We start from the raw sequence: 15,980 nt of genomic DNA, 5'->3' as shown, positions 1-15,980 counted from the left end.
CTGGCTGACAGAGTTGGGGATAGGGGTCACCTGGTAAGGAGCTGTGGGGACTGTAGAATAGAGAGACCTGGAAAGTCTCTAAATCCCCACAGTCCACCCTTCCCCTGTGCATTCCACAGTGAGTTTATGCAGTTAATCAGACAAGCAGTCTTCAGAATGGAAACACAACCTTTCAGGAATGGAGACTTTTATGGGGAGAAAGATTTGAGAGTTTGAGAGGTCGGTCAATTTAATGAACTGGGGGAGGACAGGGGACTCTGGAGGATAGGGGACTGTGAAGTGAACAAATAGAAATTGTGACAGCCTCATGATTTTCGGGGGGATCTTAGGCTACGTGCATCACGTACCTGAGATTTCCACAGCAGCATGAGGGTTAGTTTGTAAAACATATCAGTGGTGACATTTCCTAACATCTGTCTCTGCCCGGCTTCTTTGGGTCAGCTTAAGATTTCTCTGTCTCATCCTGGAACTTCCCTTTGAACAAATGAGAAAAGAGGACCAAAGTGAAGGCTGAGATAGGTAAACGTGTTCACAATCTCTTTTCCCATTCTTCCTCTCCCAAGGAAGGGACTCCATGGGTTTTACTGGCTCACCAAAATCTGTAGTGAACATCGTAAATGGGGGACAGAATGAACAATCAATTTCATCCAAGAGTTTTTCAGTTAGAAAAGATTCAATCCTGGTTTCTTTTTCTTTCTGTTTTTTGTTTTTTTTTTTTTTTGAGATAGAGTCTTGCTCTGTCACCCAGGCTAGAGTGCAGTGGCGCAATCTCGGCTCACTGAAACCTCCACCTCCCGGGTTCAAGCCGTTCTCCTGCCTCAGCCTCCTGAGTAGCTGGGACTACAGGCACACGCCACCATGCCTGGCTAATTTTTGTTATTTTTAGTAGAGACGGGGTTTCACCATGTTGGCCAGGATGGTCTTGATCTCCTGACCTCGTGATCCACCTGCCTTGGCCTCCCAAAGTGCTAGGATTACAGTCATGAGCAACCACGCCTGGCCCAATCCTGGGTTTCTTTTGACAAAGCTTTCCTGAGGGCATTCAAGGGGCTTGATGTGGGCACAGAGAGGCTCCAGGAGACTGTAGGAATCTTTAGTGTGGGGGCGTGGAGACTCTAATGCAGTCACTTCTTGTTTCTCTGCTAGGCCTACGTTCCCTGACATAGAGATGGGATTCCCCACCTTAAATAAATGCAGAAAAATAAAAATATAGAAAAATGAAGGATAAAACATTTTCCAGAATGACATACAGACAGCTGTGTCTGTGATTTTTTTTTTTTTTTTTGCTTTGCAATTAGTATTATAAAGAGATGCCCAAAAGAACAAAACTTTCATAAATTTAAAAACAAATTAGGTTGAGCACGGTGGCTCACACCTGTGATCTCAGAACTTTGGGAGGCCAAAGTGGGAGGATCGCTTGAACCCAGGAGTTCAAGACCAGCCTGGGCAATACGGGGAGACCCTGCCTCTACATAAAATGAAAAATAAAAAAATTAGCTGGGCACAGTGGCACATGCCTGTGGTTCCAGCTACTCGGGAGGCTGAGACAGGAACATCATCTGAGCCTGGGAGGTTGAGGCTGCAATGAACCATGATGGCACTGCTGCACTCCAGCCTGGGCAATAGAGCAAGACCCCATCACAAACAAACAAACAAACACATTCATTCATACACTTAGTTCTGCTCTGTAGATTTAAACTCATAAGTATAGAGATGAGTTTTATTTTTATTTATTTTTTATTTTGAGATGGAGTCTCGTTCTGTGGCCCAAGCTGCAGTGCAGTGGCGCAATCTTGGCTCACTGTAACCTCTGCCTCCCGGGTTCTAGCGATTCTCCCATCTCAGCCTCCCAAGTAGCTGGGATTACAGGTGTGCGCCACCACGCCCAGCTAATTTTTGTATTTTGAGTAGAGATGGGGTTTCACCATGTTGGCCAGGCTAGTCTTGAATTCCTGACCTCAGGTGATCCGCCCGCCTCGCCCTCCCAAAGTGCAGGGATTACAGGCGTGAGCCAGCACTCCTGGCTGAGATGAGTTTTGAAACTTGTTCAATCTGCGTAATTTTACCAGACTACCAACATGAAATTCCATTTCCCATGGAGTATGATTGTGAAAGGCCCAAGTTAACTGTCTTATTACCACGCTGCAGATATGGGTATGAATGCTGTTCTCGTATGCACCTGCAAATATCTTCTTCCCCAATTCAAGACTCTTTGGTCTTGAATTGGAGCAATGCTCAGCCGTATGTGAAGGATCAGGAGTATAAGGCAGAACCTCATTATCACTGTGGTGGAAGAAAAAGACAGCTGAAGTACACAGCAAGCTGATTCTGGTCACCAGCTGCGACATGGTTCCTTGATGGACCTGCTTCCTTGATGGTTGAAAGACCACCGAAAACATTCCTGTAGTCAATGGAGTTGGGCGTATTGACTCAACGAAGGAAGTGGTGCCTCACTGGGAAAACCGTCTCTATTAAGAGGGTATTAGAAAGGGCTTAGGGGATTAGGCTTTGTTAGGATGCAGGGATGTTGGATCATTTTTGTGGTTTGGACTATATCCTTCTTTTTGCCTGTATCGGGGTACGATTGTGGAATGATCTTGTTTTTAATCACTCTTAGCGGCCAGGTGGCCTTGCCTGATGTTGCTGTCCTTTGAAGTTGTTTATGCTCAGCAGGATACACGATGGCTTAGCTGTGGGTGCCAGGCCAGTTCCCTCCTGTCAGGGGTGACTTTTCCCTTTGTGAACACACAAACACTTCTCTGCTATGGAAAGCCAGCCATGTGCACTGAGTCATGCCATTAGGATGGGGGTCACGTCTGGGTGAGTGAGTCACGATCAGCTGCTGCTGTTTATATTGAGGGCCAGGACAGTAGGCCAGGCTTCCCGATTCCCTCAGCTGCTACCTAAGGCCCCCAGCACCTCACTGCAGAAGGGAAGGGAGTGTATTTCTGGACAGCCTGTCAAGACTGTGTGCTGTCTGTTCTTCATCATTTCATTATTTTTAAAGTTAATTTAATTTAATTTATTTTATTTTTTGTAGATGGAGTCTTGCTGTGTTGCCCAGGCTGGAGTGCAGTGGTGCGATCTTGGCTCACTGCAACCTCCGCCTTCTGGTTTCAAGTAATTCTCCTGCCACAGCCTCCTGAGTAGATGGGATTACAAGCATGTGCCATTGTGTCCGACTAATTTTTGTATTTTTAGTAGAGAAGGGATTTTACTATGTTGGCTACGCTGCTCTCGAACTCCTGACCTCAAGTGATCCACCCACCTCAGCCTCCCAAAGTGCTGGGGTTATAAGCATGAGCCACCATGCCAGGCCTGTTCCTCTTCATTGCAAATGCTCATTCCTTGAACCCTTCCACAGATGCAGATTCTTAAAAAAAAATTAGCTCAACTTTCTCACCCCCTTAAGGCTTGCAGAGACAGAGAGTAAGAAATTTCTGGGCCAGGTGCGGTGGCTCACGCCTAATCCCAGCACTTTGGGAGGCCAAGGCGGGCAGATCACTTCAGGTCAGGGGTTCGAAACCAGCCTAACCAACATGGTGAAACCCCATCTTTACTAAAAATACAAAAAATAGTTGGGCGTGGTGGCACATGCCTGTAATCCCAGCTACTTGGGAGGCTGAAGCAGGCGGATTGCTTGAACCTGGGGTCGGGCTGTGGGGGGAGGCGGAGGTTGCAGTGAGCCAAGATCATGCCATTGCACTCCAGTCTGGGCAACAAGAGTGAAACTCTGTCTCAAAAAAAAAAAAAAAAAAAAGAAATTTTTCCCCATTGACATGCATGCTTCTGGGTGAAAAGGGGATACAGGTTTAAAGACATTCAATGGGCTACGTGTTTTTAGAGGTAAGTTTCCTAGCAGTTGAGGTGTGTATGTAAAAAACCAATCCATCCTTCAGAAGCAGCCCCAGTGTCCCCTGGGGGAGATTTCCCAAGCATATCCCTGGGCTAGGGTTTCTTTCCTGCGTTCTCCCAGCATCCCTGCCTTCTACTTCGTTTCTGATGTGTGTACAACCCCTGATTTCCCTTCCTTTTCCTTCCTTTTCCCTTTCCCTTTCCCCTTCTCTCCCCTCTCCCCCTTCCCCTTTTTTTTTCCTTTCAACAGAGTCTCACTCTGTTGTCCAGGCTGGAGTGCAGTTGTGCAGTCATGGCTCACTGCAGCCTTGACCTCCCAGGCTCAAGTGATCCTCCCTCTTCAGCCTCCCAAGTAGCTGGAACTAAAGGCATGTGCCACCACAACCAGCTGGTCTCAAACTCCTAGGCTTAAGGGATCCTCCCGCCTCAGCCTCCCAAAGTGCTGGGTTTATGAATGTAAGCCACTGCTCTCGGCCCTGATTTTCTTTACTTTAGCACATCAGGCTGAGATCTCTTCGGAAACTCAGATTGTAGCTTCAGTGCTTAGGACAATACTGATGCGGAGTAGATATTGAATCAGCTGAATTGATGAGTTGCACCAATAGTTGGGCTTTGGTGGGCAAGTTCATGACTGGTGGTACTATAGCGTTTTTCCTGCTCCGGTTGATCATTGTTTGTTTTTCTCCCTTTCTCCCTCTAAAGTACTCATGTAATGGAGGAAAATCCATATCTGCAGCTGGACCCAGCCATACCAGGAGTGTATTTTGGAAATCCATACCCATTTGGGATTGATCCGGTAATGATGTCTTCTTGGGTTAAATATTTATTATGTGAACTGTCTTGTGGAGGAGACCTCTGGATAGAGAAGAAAAGGCCAACAAAGCCTGTCAAATCAACAAACTTGTGTTGAGATGAAATAACTTCTGCTGATGTTTTTGTGACACGTAGAGCCAGATTCAAGTAAATGTTCTATCTACACATTCTGCCCAGCCCCATTTTCCATATAGTTCCCCAAACATCTGCCTCTTTCTCCATCAGTCACATCCCTGGTGCTTAATAATTGCTTCTTTAAAAGGCACTTGGTTGCCTGGGGAGAATGCATATTACATAAGCTATTTAGCATCCTAATCAAGTTTAAGTTCCCTGCTTTGTATTTTCTCGCAGTGGGAAACATTTCCCTTTTTTCTAAAAAAGTGTGGATTTGTTTTTATGTTTGCTTTGTTTTACTGCATAGAATTGACACTTTTTTAAAAAGGTATTTGCTTCATTTTATTTGTTATATCTATCCTAGTCAGCTTGATTTGAGCTAAGCAAAACAATACTTCCTCGCAGCCTGTAGATATAAAGTGGTTTTGAGGAGATATAACACATGCCCATTCATGTAAAGCTGTTTATTTTTATTGGCCCAGTGCATGCTGCCACCAGGTGGCGGCCTTATGCTCCAAATGAAAACTGAACCTGGCAAATGCTGTCCATGTTTCTTCTAAGCTCTTTCTTTATGGGAGAGAACGTGAGACCTCAGTTTTTGTTGCTGACAGTTAGAAGTAAATAGTACTAGCCCTAAAATTGGTTCTCCAGTCTCTCCTGGCTTACAGGTCACCTCCTCTTAAGTTTTCCTGGGTCATCCTGCTATCTCCTGCCTCCCTGCCCTTATAAAAACAGAAAGTTTGCCCAGGATTTGTTTATACTTGCCACCCGGGGACACTTGCATTTTTATCAAAAGTGGTAAAGTCCTTGAAGGCTGGTTTATAAGTTGCAAAGCACTAAAAACTAGTTTGAATTTTTGTGGCCTGCAAGACATTGTCCTTGGTCAAAGGAATTTCATGTTTAGTAAGCAGGTGGAGAGGGAATCTAGACTTGGATGATCTTAGGGTCTGGTTGATCTTCCTTTGTTTGGAATCTCATTGCTCCGATAGTCTCACCTCTCCCCTCCACAGCCCACAGTTAATTCATCAGCAAATCCTGCCTGTCCATTGCTGCTCCTCAGACAGAGTGGAGCTACAGTATTTCACATTGCAGAACTGCATGATCCTGAGTTTCTACTCTGCATGCAATTTTGTCATCTGCCCACAAGTTAGAAAAGAAAGAAAATATGTCAGGGTGAAAGAGAATGTGGGATTTTGAAAATAATGAAATCTGTTCCTAGTAACATTTAGAATTTTGAAAATTTCTGGTCTTTCTATCCTAAAATAATACATATACCTATATGATTTTAAAAATCTATACCACACAAAATATTATATAAAGAAAAGCAGGAGTTGGCCAGGTGTGGTGGCTCATGCCTATAATCCCAGCCCTTTGGGAGGTTGAGGCGGGTGGATCACTTGAGGTCAGGAGTTCGAGACCAGCCTGGCCAACATGGTGAAACCTTGTCTCCTCTAAAAATACAGAAATTAACTGGGCACGTTGGTACATGCCAGTAGTCCCAGCTACTTGGGAGGCTGAGGCAGGAGAATTGTTTTAACCTGGGAGGTGGAGGTTGCAGTGAGCTGAGATCATGCCACTGCACTCTAGCCTAGGCAACCAGAGTGAGAGCCCATCTCAAAAAAAAAAAAAAAGTAAAAATACCAAAATTAGCCAGGCATGGTGGCATATGCCTGTGATCCCAGCTACTCGGGAGGCTGAGGCAGGAGAAGTACATGAATCTGGGAACCTGAGGTTGCAGTAAGCTGAGATCACACCACTGCACTCCAGCCTGGGTGATACAGAGAGACTCTTCTCCAAAAAAAAAAAAAAAAGAAAAGAAAAGTAGGAGTTGCCTTTCCTACCTCTCCAGTTCCTGCAGTCCTGTTCCTCAGAGATAACCACTTTAACAGAACATGTCTGTATTTGTCCATTTTCATGCTGGTAATAAAGACATCCCCGAGACTGGGTAATTTATAAAGAAAATGATTGTGTGGGGAGGCCGCACAATCATGGCAGAAGGTGAAAGGCACATCTTACATGGTGGCAGGCAAGAGAGAGAATGAGAGCCAAGTGAAATGGGTTTCCTGTTATAAAACCATCAGATCTTGTGAGACTTATTGACTCCCGTGAGAATAGTATGGGGGAAACCACCCCCATGATTCAATGATCTCCCACCGGCTTCCTCCCACAGCACATGGGAATTATGGGAGCTACAATTCAAGATGAGATTTGGGTGGGAATACAGCCAAACCATATCAATGTCTGTCCCTGTGTTAGTACTTGTATCATATATATATATATATATATATATAGGCTTACTTTTTACATAATACAAATTTCTACAGTGCATTTACTGACTGCATTTGGCATCTATTTGTGAATCAAATCACAAAATATTTGGCCTTCATCATAGCTGGCTTTAAGGTGTTTCTGAAAATTTTGTAACAAATGAACACAACAAAATGGTTAAGAGCCTGGCCTCTTAACGCAGGAATCAGACTGCCTGTGTTTAAATCTTTGCTTTTCTATTTACTTGCTCTGTGAGTTTGAGCATGTTAACATCTCTATATCTGTTTCCTCGCCTATAAAATGCATATAATAACAGCCTTAGGCTGGGTGCGATGGCTCACACCTGTAATCCCAGCACTTTGGGAGGCCAAGGCATGCGGATCATTTGAGGTCAGGAGTTCGACACCAGCCTGGCCAACATGGTGAAATCCCATCTCTATTAAAAATACAAAATTAGCTGGGCATGGTGGTGGGTGCCTGTAATCATAGCTACTAGGGAGGCTAAGGCAGGAGAATCGCTTGAACCCAGGAGGTGGAGGTTGCAGTGAGCCGAGACTGCACCACTGCACTCCAGCCTCAGCGACAGAGCAAGACTCTGTCTCAAAAATATATATATACACATATAAAAATAAAAATAAAAATAAACACCAGCCCTAACTCCTAGGGTTGCTCAGCAAATGAAATTATGTTTACACGTAAAACCCCTAGAACAGAGTCTGATGCACAAACGTGGTAAATACTCCTTGAATATTAGTTGCTCTTATGTTATTTCTTCCTAGGTATGTAAGTAAATTAATCTTCCTGTGGTTATGATAAATTACCTTATCTGTAAAATGAGAATAACTATATCTCATAGAGTTTTCAGTAGAACTAAATGAAATAGACACATCTAAATTGCTTAGTATGTGCTTGGTACTTAACTATTAACATTTTAAAATTTTCTTTTTATTTATTTATTTAGAGGCAAGGTCTTGCTCTCTTGCCCAGGCTGTAATGTAGTGGCATGATCATGGCTCACTGCAGCCTTGACCTCCTGGGCTCAATCTCCCTGCTTCAGCCTTCCAAGCAGCTGGGACTACAAGCACGTGCCATGCCATGCTGGGCTGATTTTTGTTTGTTTGTTTGTTTTGAGACGGAGTTTCACTTTTGTTGCCCAGGCTGGAGTGCAATAGTGCGATCTCAGCTCACCACAACCTCTGCCTCCCGGGTTCAAGTGATTCTCCTGCCTCAGCCTCCTTAGCAGCTGAGATTACAGGCATGAGCCACCATGCCATGCTGGGCTAATTTTTAAAGAAATTTTTTGTAGAGATGGGATCTCACTTTGTTGCCAGGCGGGTCTTAAACTCCTGACCTCAAGGGATCTTGCTGTCTTAGCCTCCCAAAGTGGTGGGATTACAGGCGTGAGCCACTGCACCTGGCCAACATTTTTAATGTGTCAGATTTGGCTGGGTTTAAAGTGTGCTAGCACACCTGCCCTCACTGCATTGAATGTGCCTGTGGGAACTGTCCAGCCAGGTGGGCAAGGGGAATGCCAAGGGCTGGGGCACACCTGGTGCCACTTAGATGCCAAGGCCCATGTGAGGGTAGAGGAGGCATCTCTGGGGTCTGGGCATCTGTTATTGGAGTCCCTTCTCCCTGCTTCCCAGCAGCCGTCTCCTCAGTGGGTGCACCTCTGGCCTGGCTCAGGACATTGCAAAGGAAGGATCAGTGCAAATTAGCACTTGACCATGTGAGCACGTGCGTGTGTTGGAGGGAGCGAGATGACTGTGTTTGAGGTTGTGTCTGGTTGGATGTTGGCCCCTTAACAGAAGCAAAGAAGTTTGGAGGAGGAAGTCATTTAGGAGAAAAGGTGAGAAAGCCATTGTGCCCTTGTCACCTTTGACACGTCCCAGAGCAAACCTGAAAACAATTTGGGATGTACCTCAAGTACGGATGGGGACAGGGGAAGGAGCAAGGACTTGGAATCCTTTCCACAGAGTGGGAGTGGAGACCATGGGGCTGCTGAGATTTAAATGGGGAAGGTGAATGTTAGTGACTCTGGTCCTTAGCCAGCGTGAGACCCTCACTAACCCCTCCACCCACCTGCCCTGCACGAGCACCCAGTGTGCTTTCTCCTCATGTCAGTATCATCAGTATCGTTTGGGGCAGGACAGGTACACATGATCCCCACCTGGCAGTGCTGTTTAAAACAGGGGTCGTGTAGAAGGCTGGGACAGTGTCTTACCCATCGTGCTTACAAAGATTGGCTACTGGAACAGCTTTTTGAGAAGGGCCTGGGGAAATGCTTCGTCATGTGAAGCACTACAGACTTTCAGGGTAAGAGGTGGTATTATTAAAAAGGATTGGATACATTCACGGGCCAATGATCTATAGACCATGATTAGGGAAACTGAGGCAAGTTTGAGATCTTGCCATAATGGTTCAGATTAGTTTTCTTCTTTTTTTTTTTTTTTTTGAGACAGAGTCTTGCTCTGTCACCCAGGCTGGAGTGCAGTGGCGCGATGTCGGCTCACTGCAACCTCCGCCTTCTGGGTTCAAACGATTCTCCTGCCTCAGCCTCCTGAGTAGTTGGGATTACAGGAAACTGCCACCATGCCCAGCTAATTTTTGTATTTTTAGCAGAGACAGGGTTTCACCGTGTTGACCAAGCTGGTCTCGAACTGCTGACCTCAAGTGATCCACCTGCCTCGGCCTCCCAGATTATCTTTTCACGTAGGATTTTTCTCCCCTATTTTCCTCCAGCAGTTTGATAATAGCACTAATGATCCTGTTACTTTTGTCCTTAAAGTTGCATTTATAAAGGGTTTCATGCTTTTTTCCTTTTTGGACTCTAAAATGCATGCATTGAGCTGGACTGAAATATGAAAATGCAGTTCCCAGAGCGCTTTGCTCAGGGTAAGTTGTGCTGCAGCCCTCGACTCCAGTAGAACTTCTAAGACTCTCTCACTTGTTTTTTGTCCCATTTCCCATTCAGATTTGGAACTTGGCTTCAAACAAACTCACATTTTTGAACTCCTACAAAATGAAGATGTCGGTGATCCTGGGAATTGTCCAGATGGTTTTTGGTGTCATCCTCAGCCTTTTCAATCACATGTAAGTTTCCTGATGGACTCTCTGCCTGCTCTGTCTGATCACACTGATGATGAGTGGTGACAGAGCCACTGGTTTGGGACCTGCATCTCTCTGTACAAGTTTTCTTCCTGTGAGGGGTACTTCCCTGGGCATCTTGGCTTAAGCCAAGACAAGCTGGTTGGCTGGAAATGGCAGCACCTCCGTTTCTCCTAAGCAGAGTCTGTCCGAGGTAAGTGCTCCTCTGGCTGCAGAAATATTTGAGGGTTCAAAAAAAGACTGGAGGCCAGGCACGGTGTCTCACACCTGTAATCCCAGCACTTTGGAAGGCTGACAGGTGGATCACCTGAGGTCAGGAGTTCAAGACCAGCCTAGACAACATGGTGAAACCCTGTCTCTACTAAAAATACAAAAATTAGCTAGGTGTGGTGGTGGGCACCTGTAATCCCAGCTCCTTGGGAGGCTGAGGCAGGAGAATCCCTTGGACCTGGAGACAGAGGTTGCAGTGAGTCAAGATCACATCACTGCACTCCAGTCTGGGTGACAGAGTGAGACTCCATCTCAAAAAAACAAAAACAAAAACAAAACAACAAAAAAAACATTCTCAACTTCTAGGCTGTACGGAATCAGATGATAGGCTCAATTGGCCTGTGGACCACACTTTGCCGACCCGTATCTTAGAGCGTTCTTAGGAAAAAGCTTCCAAGTCCCCATTATATATCCTCTTGCCTTTAAATGTGCAACTGTGAGCTAGGTCCGCGTGCGAAGCTGTGGTCAGATCACCACCCTCTCTGTGTGGACATGACCTTTGCTTTAGATGTTACTTCTAGACTGTGGTTCTCTCTGACTCTTGTGCAAAAGCACTTTCCAGTATTCCCTTCTTACTTTCTTTTCTATGCATCCATACAGGATTGCTTTTTGCTGGGGGATGTGGGGTGCTGTTGTTTGCCAGTAGTGCGAAAAAAAAAAGATAGAACATTTTGTGCTTTTGTGCTTTGAGAGAATAATTAAGTCCTAATGTTCCCTTGATGTTCTATCTTGTGTATGTGTGTGTTTTCCACCCCCAGATACTTCAGAAGAACTCTCAACATCATTCTGCAATTTATCCCTGAGATGATTTTTATCCTGTGTCTGTTTGGATACCTGGTTTTCATGATCATTTTCAAGTGGTGCTGCTTTGACGTCCATGTATCTCAGCACGCCCCCAGCATCCTCATCCACTTCATCAACATGTTTCTGTTTAACTACAGTGACTCTTCCAATGCACCCCTCTACAAACATCAGGTATTTCTGCTTTTTAAAAATTCTTCTTTTATTTACTTGATCATGTCAAATTTCTCTCCTACTCTTTTTTTTTTTTTTGAGACAGAGTCTTGCTCTGTCACCCAGGCTGGAGTGCAGTGGCGCAGACTTGACTCACTGCAACCTCTGCTTCCTGGGGTAAAACGATTTTCCTGCCTCAGCCTTCTGAGTAGCTGGGACTATAGGTGCACACCACCACACCTGGCTAATTTTTGTGTTTTTAGTAGAGACAGGGTTTCACCATGTTGGCCAAGCTGCTGTTGAACTCCTAACCTTAAGTGATCCACCTGCCTTGGCTTTCCAAAATGCTGGGATTACAGGTGTGAGCCACAGCACCCAGCCTCTCTCCTACTCTTGAGTGTTGCCAAGAGTAGTTATTTGTAAAACTGAGCCATCTTGGCGTCCAGTGGAGGCTGTTACATCCTTTACATTTCAAAAGGGTCTTATTAAATGAAGGTGCAAGCACTGAGGGCTGTGGTGTGGCTGCAGCCATTCTTGCTGGGTAATACATGAGACGGATAATTGCAGAGGGGTTGAAGATTGTCTTGTGCATTGGCTATGAAGCAGGAAAAAAAATAACCCTTCAGATTGATAGGCTTGCAATGGTAGAATGTTCTCTATGGCACCTTAATATTTAATAATCTTTTATTCAAAGAGTGCACTCTGGCTAAATTCACAAGAATAATAATTGAAACAGAATCAAGAAGAGAAGGCCCTGTATTCACATGGGTAGATGGTTTCTGGAAAACCATGAATCAAACTCATGCTCTTCTGCGAGCTTCCAAAGCTGGCGGGAGCTGCTGTTTTGCATTTGTTGCTCCTCTTCCAGAGACAGTTCATCCCAACTGTTGCACTTTTTTGCCACTCTGATTTCTTCCATTTCTTTTAGCCTCATTATCAACTTAATATTTAATTAATTTATTAATTTATTTATTTTTGGAGATGGAGTCCCACTCTGTCACCCAGGCTGGAGTGCAGTGGCACGATCTTGGCTCACTGTGACCTCCGCCTCCTGGGTTCAAGTAATTCTCCTGCCTCAGCCTCCCAAGTAGCTGGGATTATAGGCGCCCACCACCAGGCCTGGCTAATTTTTGCATTAGAGACAGGGTTTTACCATGTTGGCCAGCTGGTCTTGAACTCCTGACCACAGGTAATGCACCCACCTCAGCCTCCCAAAGTGCTGGGATTACAGGTATGAGCCACCACGCCTGGCCAATATTTTATTTTTAAAAGGTATGCAAATCCTATTGGAGCTGGATATAAAAATAACTCAGTGAGTAATTCTTTGATAACACAAATAACAGTAGCTTTTTCTCCTTGACTTCTCCCGGTGACTAACCTGATCATATTATCTGAGGGTAGATTTTCACTAAAAAAGGCCCGTTTCTATAGGTCCTGATTCCTCTGGATGAAGCCCTGTGACTAGTTCCACAAGGCCAGCTGCCCTTCAGTGCAAAGCTTGTCTGTCAGTGATTGCGCCCATCAGATGTCCTAGTTCATGTCATGCTTCTATGGCCACACCCCTTCTCATGAGTTCGATTCCTAGTTGTGTCCTCTTTCCCTACCCAAGCGTCGATAAGAAAAAGAAAAGGCTCAGTGCAGTGGCTCACGCCTGTAATCCCAGCACTTTGGAAGGCCAAGGCAGGCAGATCACCTGAGGTCAGGAGTTCAAGACCCACCTGTCCAACATGGTGAAACCCTGTCTGTACTAAAAATACAAAAAATTAGCTGGGCATGGTCGTGGGTGCGTATAGGAGGCTGAGGCAGGAGAATCACTTGAACCCAGGAGGCACGAGATCACACCACTGCACTCCAGCCTGGGCGACAGAGCGAGACTCCATCTTGAAAAAATAGTGGAGTGAGGGTGGAATATGGAACAGATAAAGTGTTCCCTCTATTATCAGGGTGAATCTTGTTACAATTGAGATAATAAATTGTCTCCTGGCATTTACTGTGACCTTGGTCAGAATGCTTGGAGAAAGGTGAAGGCTCAAGATATGTTTTTCTGTTTCCTTCGAGCCCTGTGCTCTCAATCCTTCTCAGCAGCCCTGACTGAGCCTTCTGAGGCTGGCTGGTTCTTTTGACCATAGCAGCTATGAGTCACTCCTCTAAACTGGTCGCTGGGGTGTGTATAAGAAAGGAGGCAAGGGTGTGAGGACGTGAAAGGTGATCTGGAGCGGGAAGATAACAGGGACTCCTCCAGGGTGTCAGCAGAGGCCTGAAGACCGCGGCTGCCTCACTCCAAAGGGAAGGCGAGAGAGACCGAGAGTGAGTTCAAAGTGGGTAACCCACAGCCTGTTGAGTAACTCGCCCACACTGAAGGGATGAAAGGTAGCGATGGTGAGGAACTTCTTTTTTCTTTTCTAAGAGATAGGAGCAAGAGAGCTCAGATAATTATCTAGGACTCCAAATATAAAATTACCGGTTGAATAATGTTTATGACTTAAAGTGACCCAAGGACTTTTGAGTACCACCGAGTGACTGGTAACGTCATGAGGCCTGCCATAGTTTTCATCCAGACCCAGGTGAAAACGACCCCCATAGGACGGAGTTGAAGACAAGGGGTGCCTTTCTAATGTTCCCTGTGTACTTCTTGTTTAAAAGACTGGTTACATATGGCACAAGGGGCTACTCAGAGAATGAGGAATACAGAGAGTTTCCAGTGTCTACCCTGTGTCGAACATTTGGATACACTGGACAGATATTTCTCTATCTGCAAGGGGAATATTCCAGATGTGAAGGTCAATGGATTCATTGAAATGCTTTAGATCTCTCAAAATAAAGTGCTAGTGAGGTGGCCCATAGTGGTCATTTTCCTCATGTAAAGTGTGCTGTTCTGTCATGTGAAAATGATGAGATCTTGCCATTTTGGTCTTGCAGCAAGAAGTCCAAAGTTTCTTTGTGGTGATGGCTTTGATCTCTGTGCCGTGGATGCTTCTGATTAAGCCATTTATTCTTAGAGCCAGGCACCGGAAATCCCAGGTAACGGCCGTTTGTTTCAGTTCGCCTTACTTTGCATAGGAATGTGGGTTTCTGGAAAGATAAATCTTGGGTTTAGAGAGAATCGTCCTGGGCTGCCAGGGCCGGAAGAATGGTGTTGAGGAACTGACCCGCCCTGAGTATGTTTCGTTCTATGGAGCTAGACTTTTCCCCTGGGCCGTCTTATTTCCAGCAAGACGCTCGATTAAGGGCAAGCGCGTTTAAACCTTATGTCTTGGCTGGGCATGGTGGCCCATGCCTGTAATCCTAGTACTTTGGGAGGCTGAGGTGGGTGGATCACCTGAGGTCATGAGTTTGAGACCAGCTTGGCCAACATGGTGAAACTCTGTCTCTACTAAAAATACAAAAATTAGCCAGGTGTGGTGGTGGGTGCCTGTAATCCCAACTGCTTGGAAGCCTGGGGCAGGAGAATCTTTTGAACCCAGGGTTGGCGGGGGAGATTGTAGTGGGCCAAGATCACACCACTTCACTCTAGCCTGGGCGAAAGGGTGAAACACTGTCTCAAAAATAAAATGCAATAAAATAAACCTTATGTCTTGCAGACTTTGTTCAGGGTGTATGTGTGCTGAGTCTAGTGGTAGTTAATGATTTATAAGGGTCTGAATGTGGTTGTTTTATTAGTAATAAATAATATTTTATTATAATTTTACTTTTAAAACAAATATTAAAAGCTTTTGTGTGAGACTTTACTGTATTATGTTACAGATTGTGTCAGGGAATTAGAAGAATAAACAAATTCAATTAGGTCGGCTTTTGTTCGTTTGTGATTTTTCCCCTATTGCCAAATACCAGGTTCAGCCCACTTTCTCTTTTTGTCTAAACTGCCCCTGAGCCTCAGATGTACTCAGGGGTGAAGCAGAGTTTAATATCAGCCTGAACCAAATAGGATTTAGGAAGATTAACCTTCCAGAGGACATCAGCGTCTAGCTATGACACACAGATGGTTTGAGATGGTCATTCTCTGCTTTCCTCTATTAGTGCAAAAGATTAAGCGGAATATGCCGAGACCATGTATGTTGTAAATGGTTGTAGATGTGTTCAGATTAAATTCTCTTTCTCTAAGATCTTCGTTGGATATTGACCTGGACGGGCAGCAGAGTCAGGGACCTAGACATGACGAGACTTGAGTTCAGGAAGTTTGTCCCTATGTGACGCTCTGTTTCTCTGTCACCTGCCTCTCCTCCCACTGTCTCCTTATTTCCTGCCAGTCTGAACTCGTTCCAAAGCTTAGCTGAAATGTAATCTATACGAGACATTCATAAAGAGGAAGACAAAGCAAGGAAGTCTTGGTTATTGTTTGGTTAATGGGTAGGAGAGCAAAGTGGTTAAGGGTTGTTGAGGTGGTGCTTGTCCAGACAGGTGACCAGGTATTTCAAAGAGGGTGGCAGATACCTGTTTGGAGAAGCAGATGCAATTTTTGTTTTTTTCTAGAGACCAGGTCTCGCGCTGTCTCTGAGGCCAGAGTGCAGTGGCTATTCACAGGCACAATCATAGCTCACTGCAGCCTCTGATTCCTGGGCTCAAGCCATCCTCCTGTGTCAGCCTCCCAAGTAACAGGC

At 45.2% G+C, this 15,980-nt stretch overlaps 1 protein-coding gene across 1 annotated transcript in view; it reads left to right on the top strand.

Annotated features, from left to right (window-relative positions):
• The window catches only part of ATP6V0A4 (ATPase H+ transporting V0 subunit a4), a 67,786-nt gene that overhangs the window by 30,680 nt on the left and 21,126 nt on the right, over positions 1-15,980 (top strand). Inside the window, exons 14-17 of the mRNA XM_025379797.1 lie at positions 4,558-4,651; positions 10,025-10,143; positions 11,187-11,403; positions 14,302-14,409. Of these exons, the coding sequence (XP_025235582.1) occupies positions 4,558-4,651; positions 10,025-10,143; positions 11,187-11,403; positions 14,302-14,409 (538 nt within the window). The remainder of the gene's footprint in view (positions 1-4,557; positions 4,652-10,024; positions 10,144-11,186; positions 11,404-14,301; positions 14,410-15,980) is intronic.

This window comes from Theropithecus gelada, chromosome 3 (genome assembly GCF_003255815.1).
Source record: "Theropithecus gelada isolate Dixy chromosome 3, Tgel_1.0, whole genome shotgun sequence".
Lineage (NCBI taxonomy): Eukaryota > Metazoa > Chordata > Mammalia > Primates > Cercopithecidae > Theropithecus > Theropithecus gelada.
The sequence above is the reverse complement of the archived record's forward strand: the minus strand, read 5'-3'. Positions and strand labels throughout refer to the sequence as shown.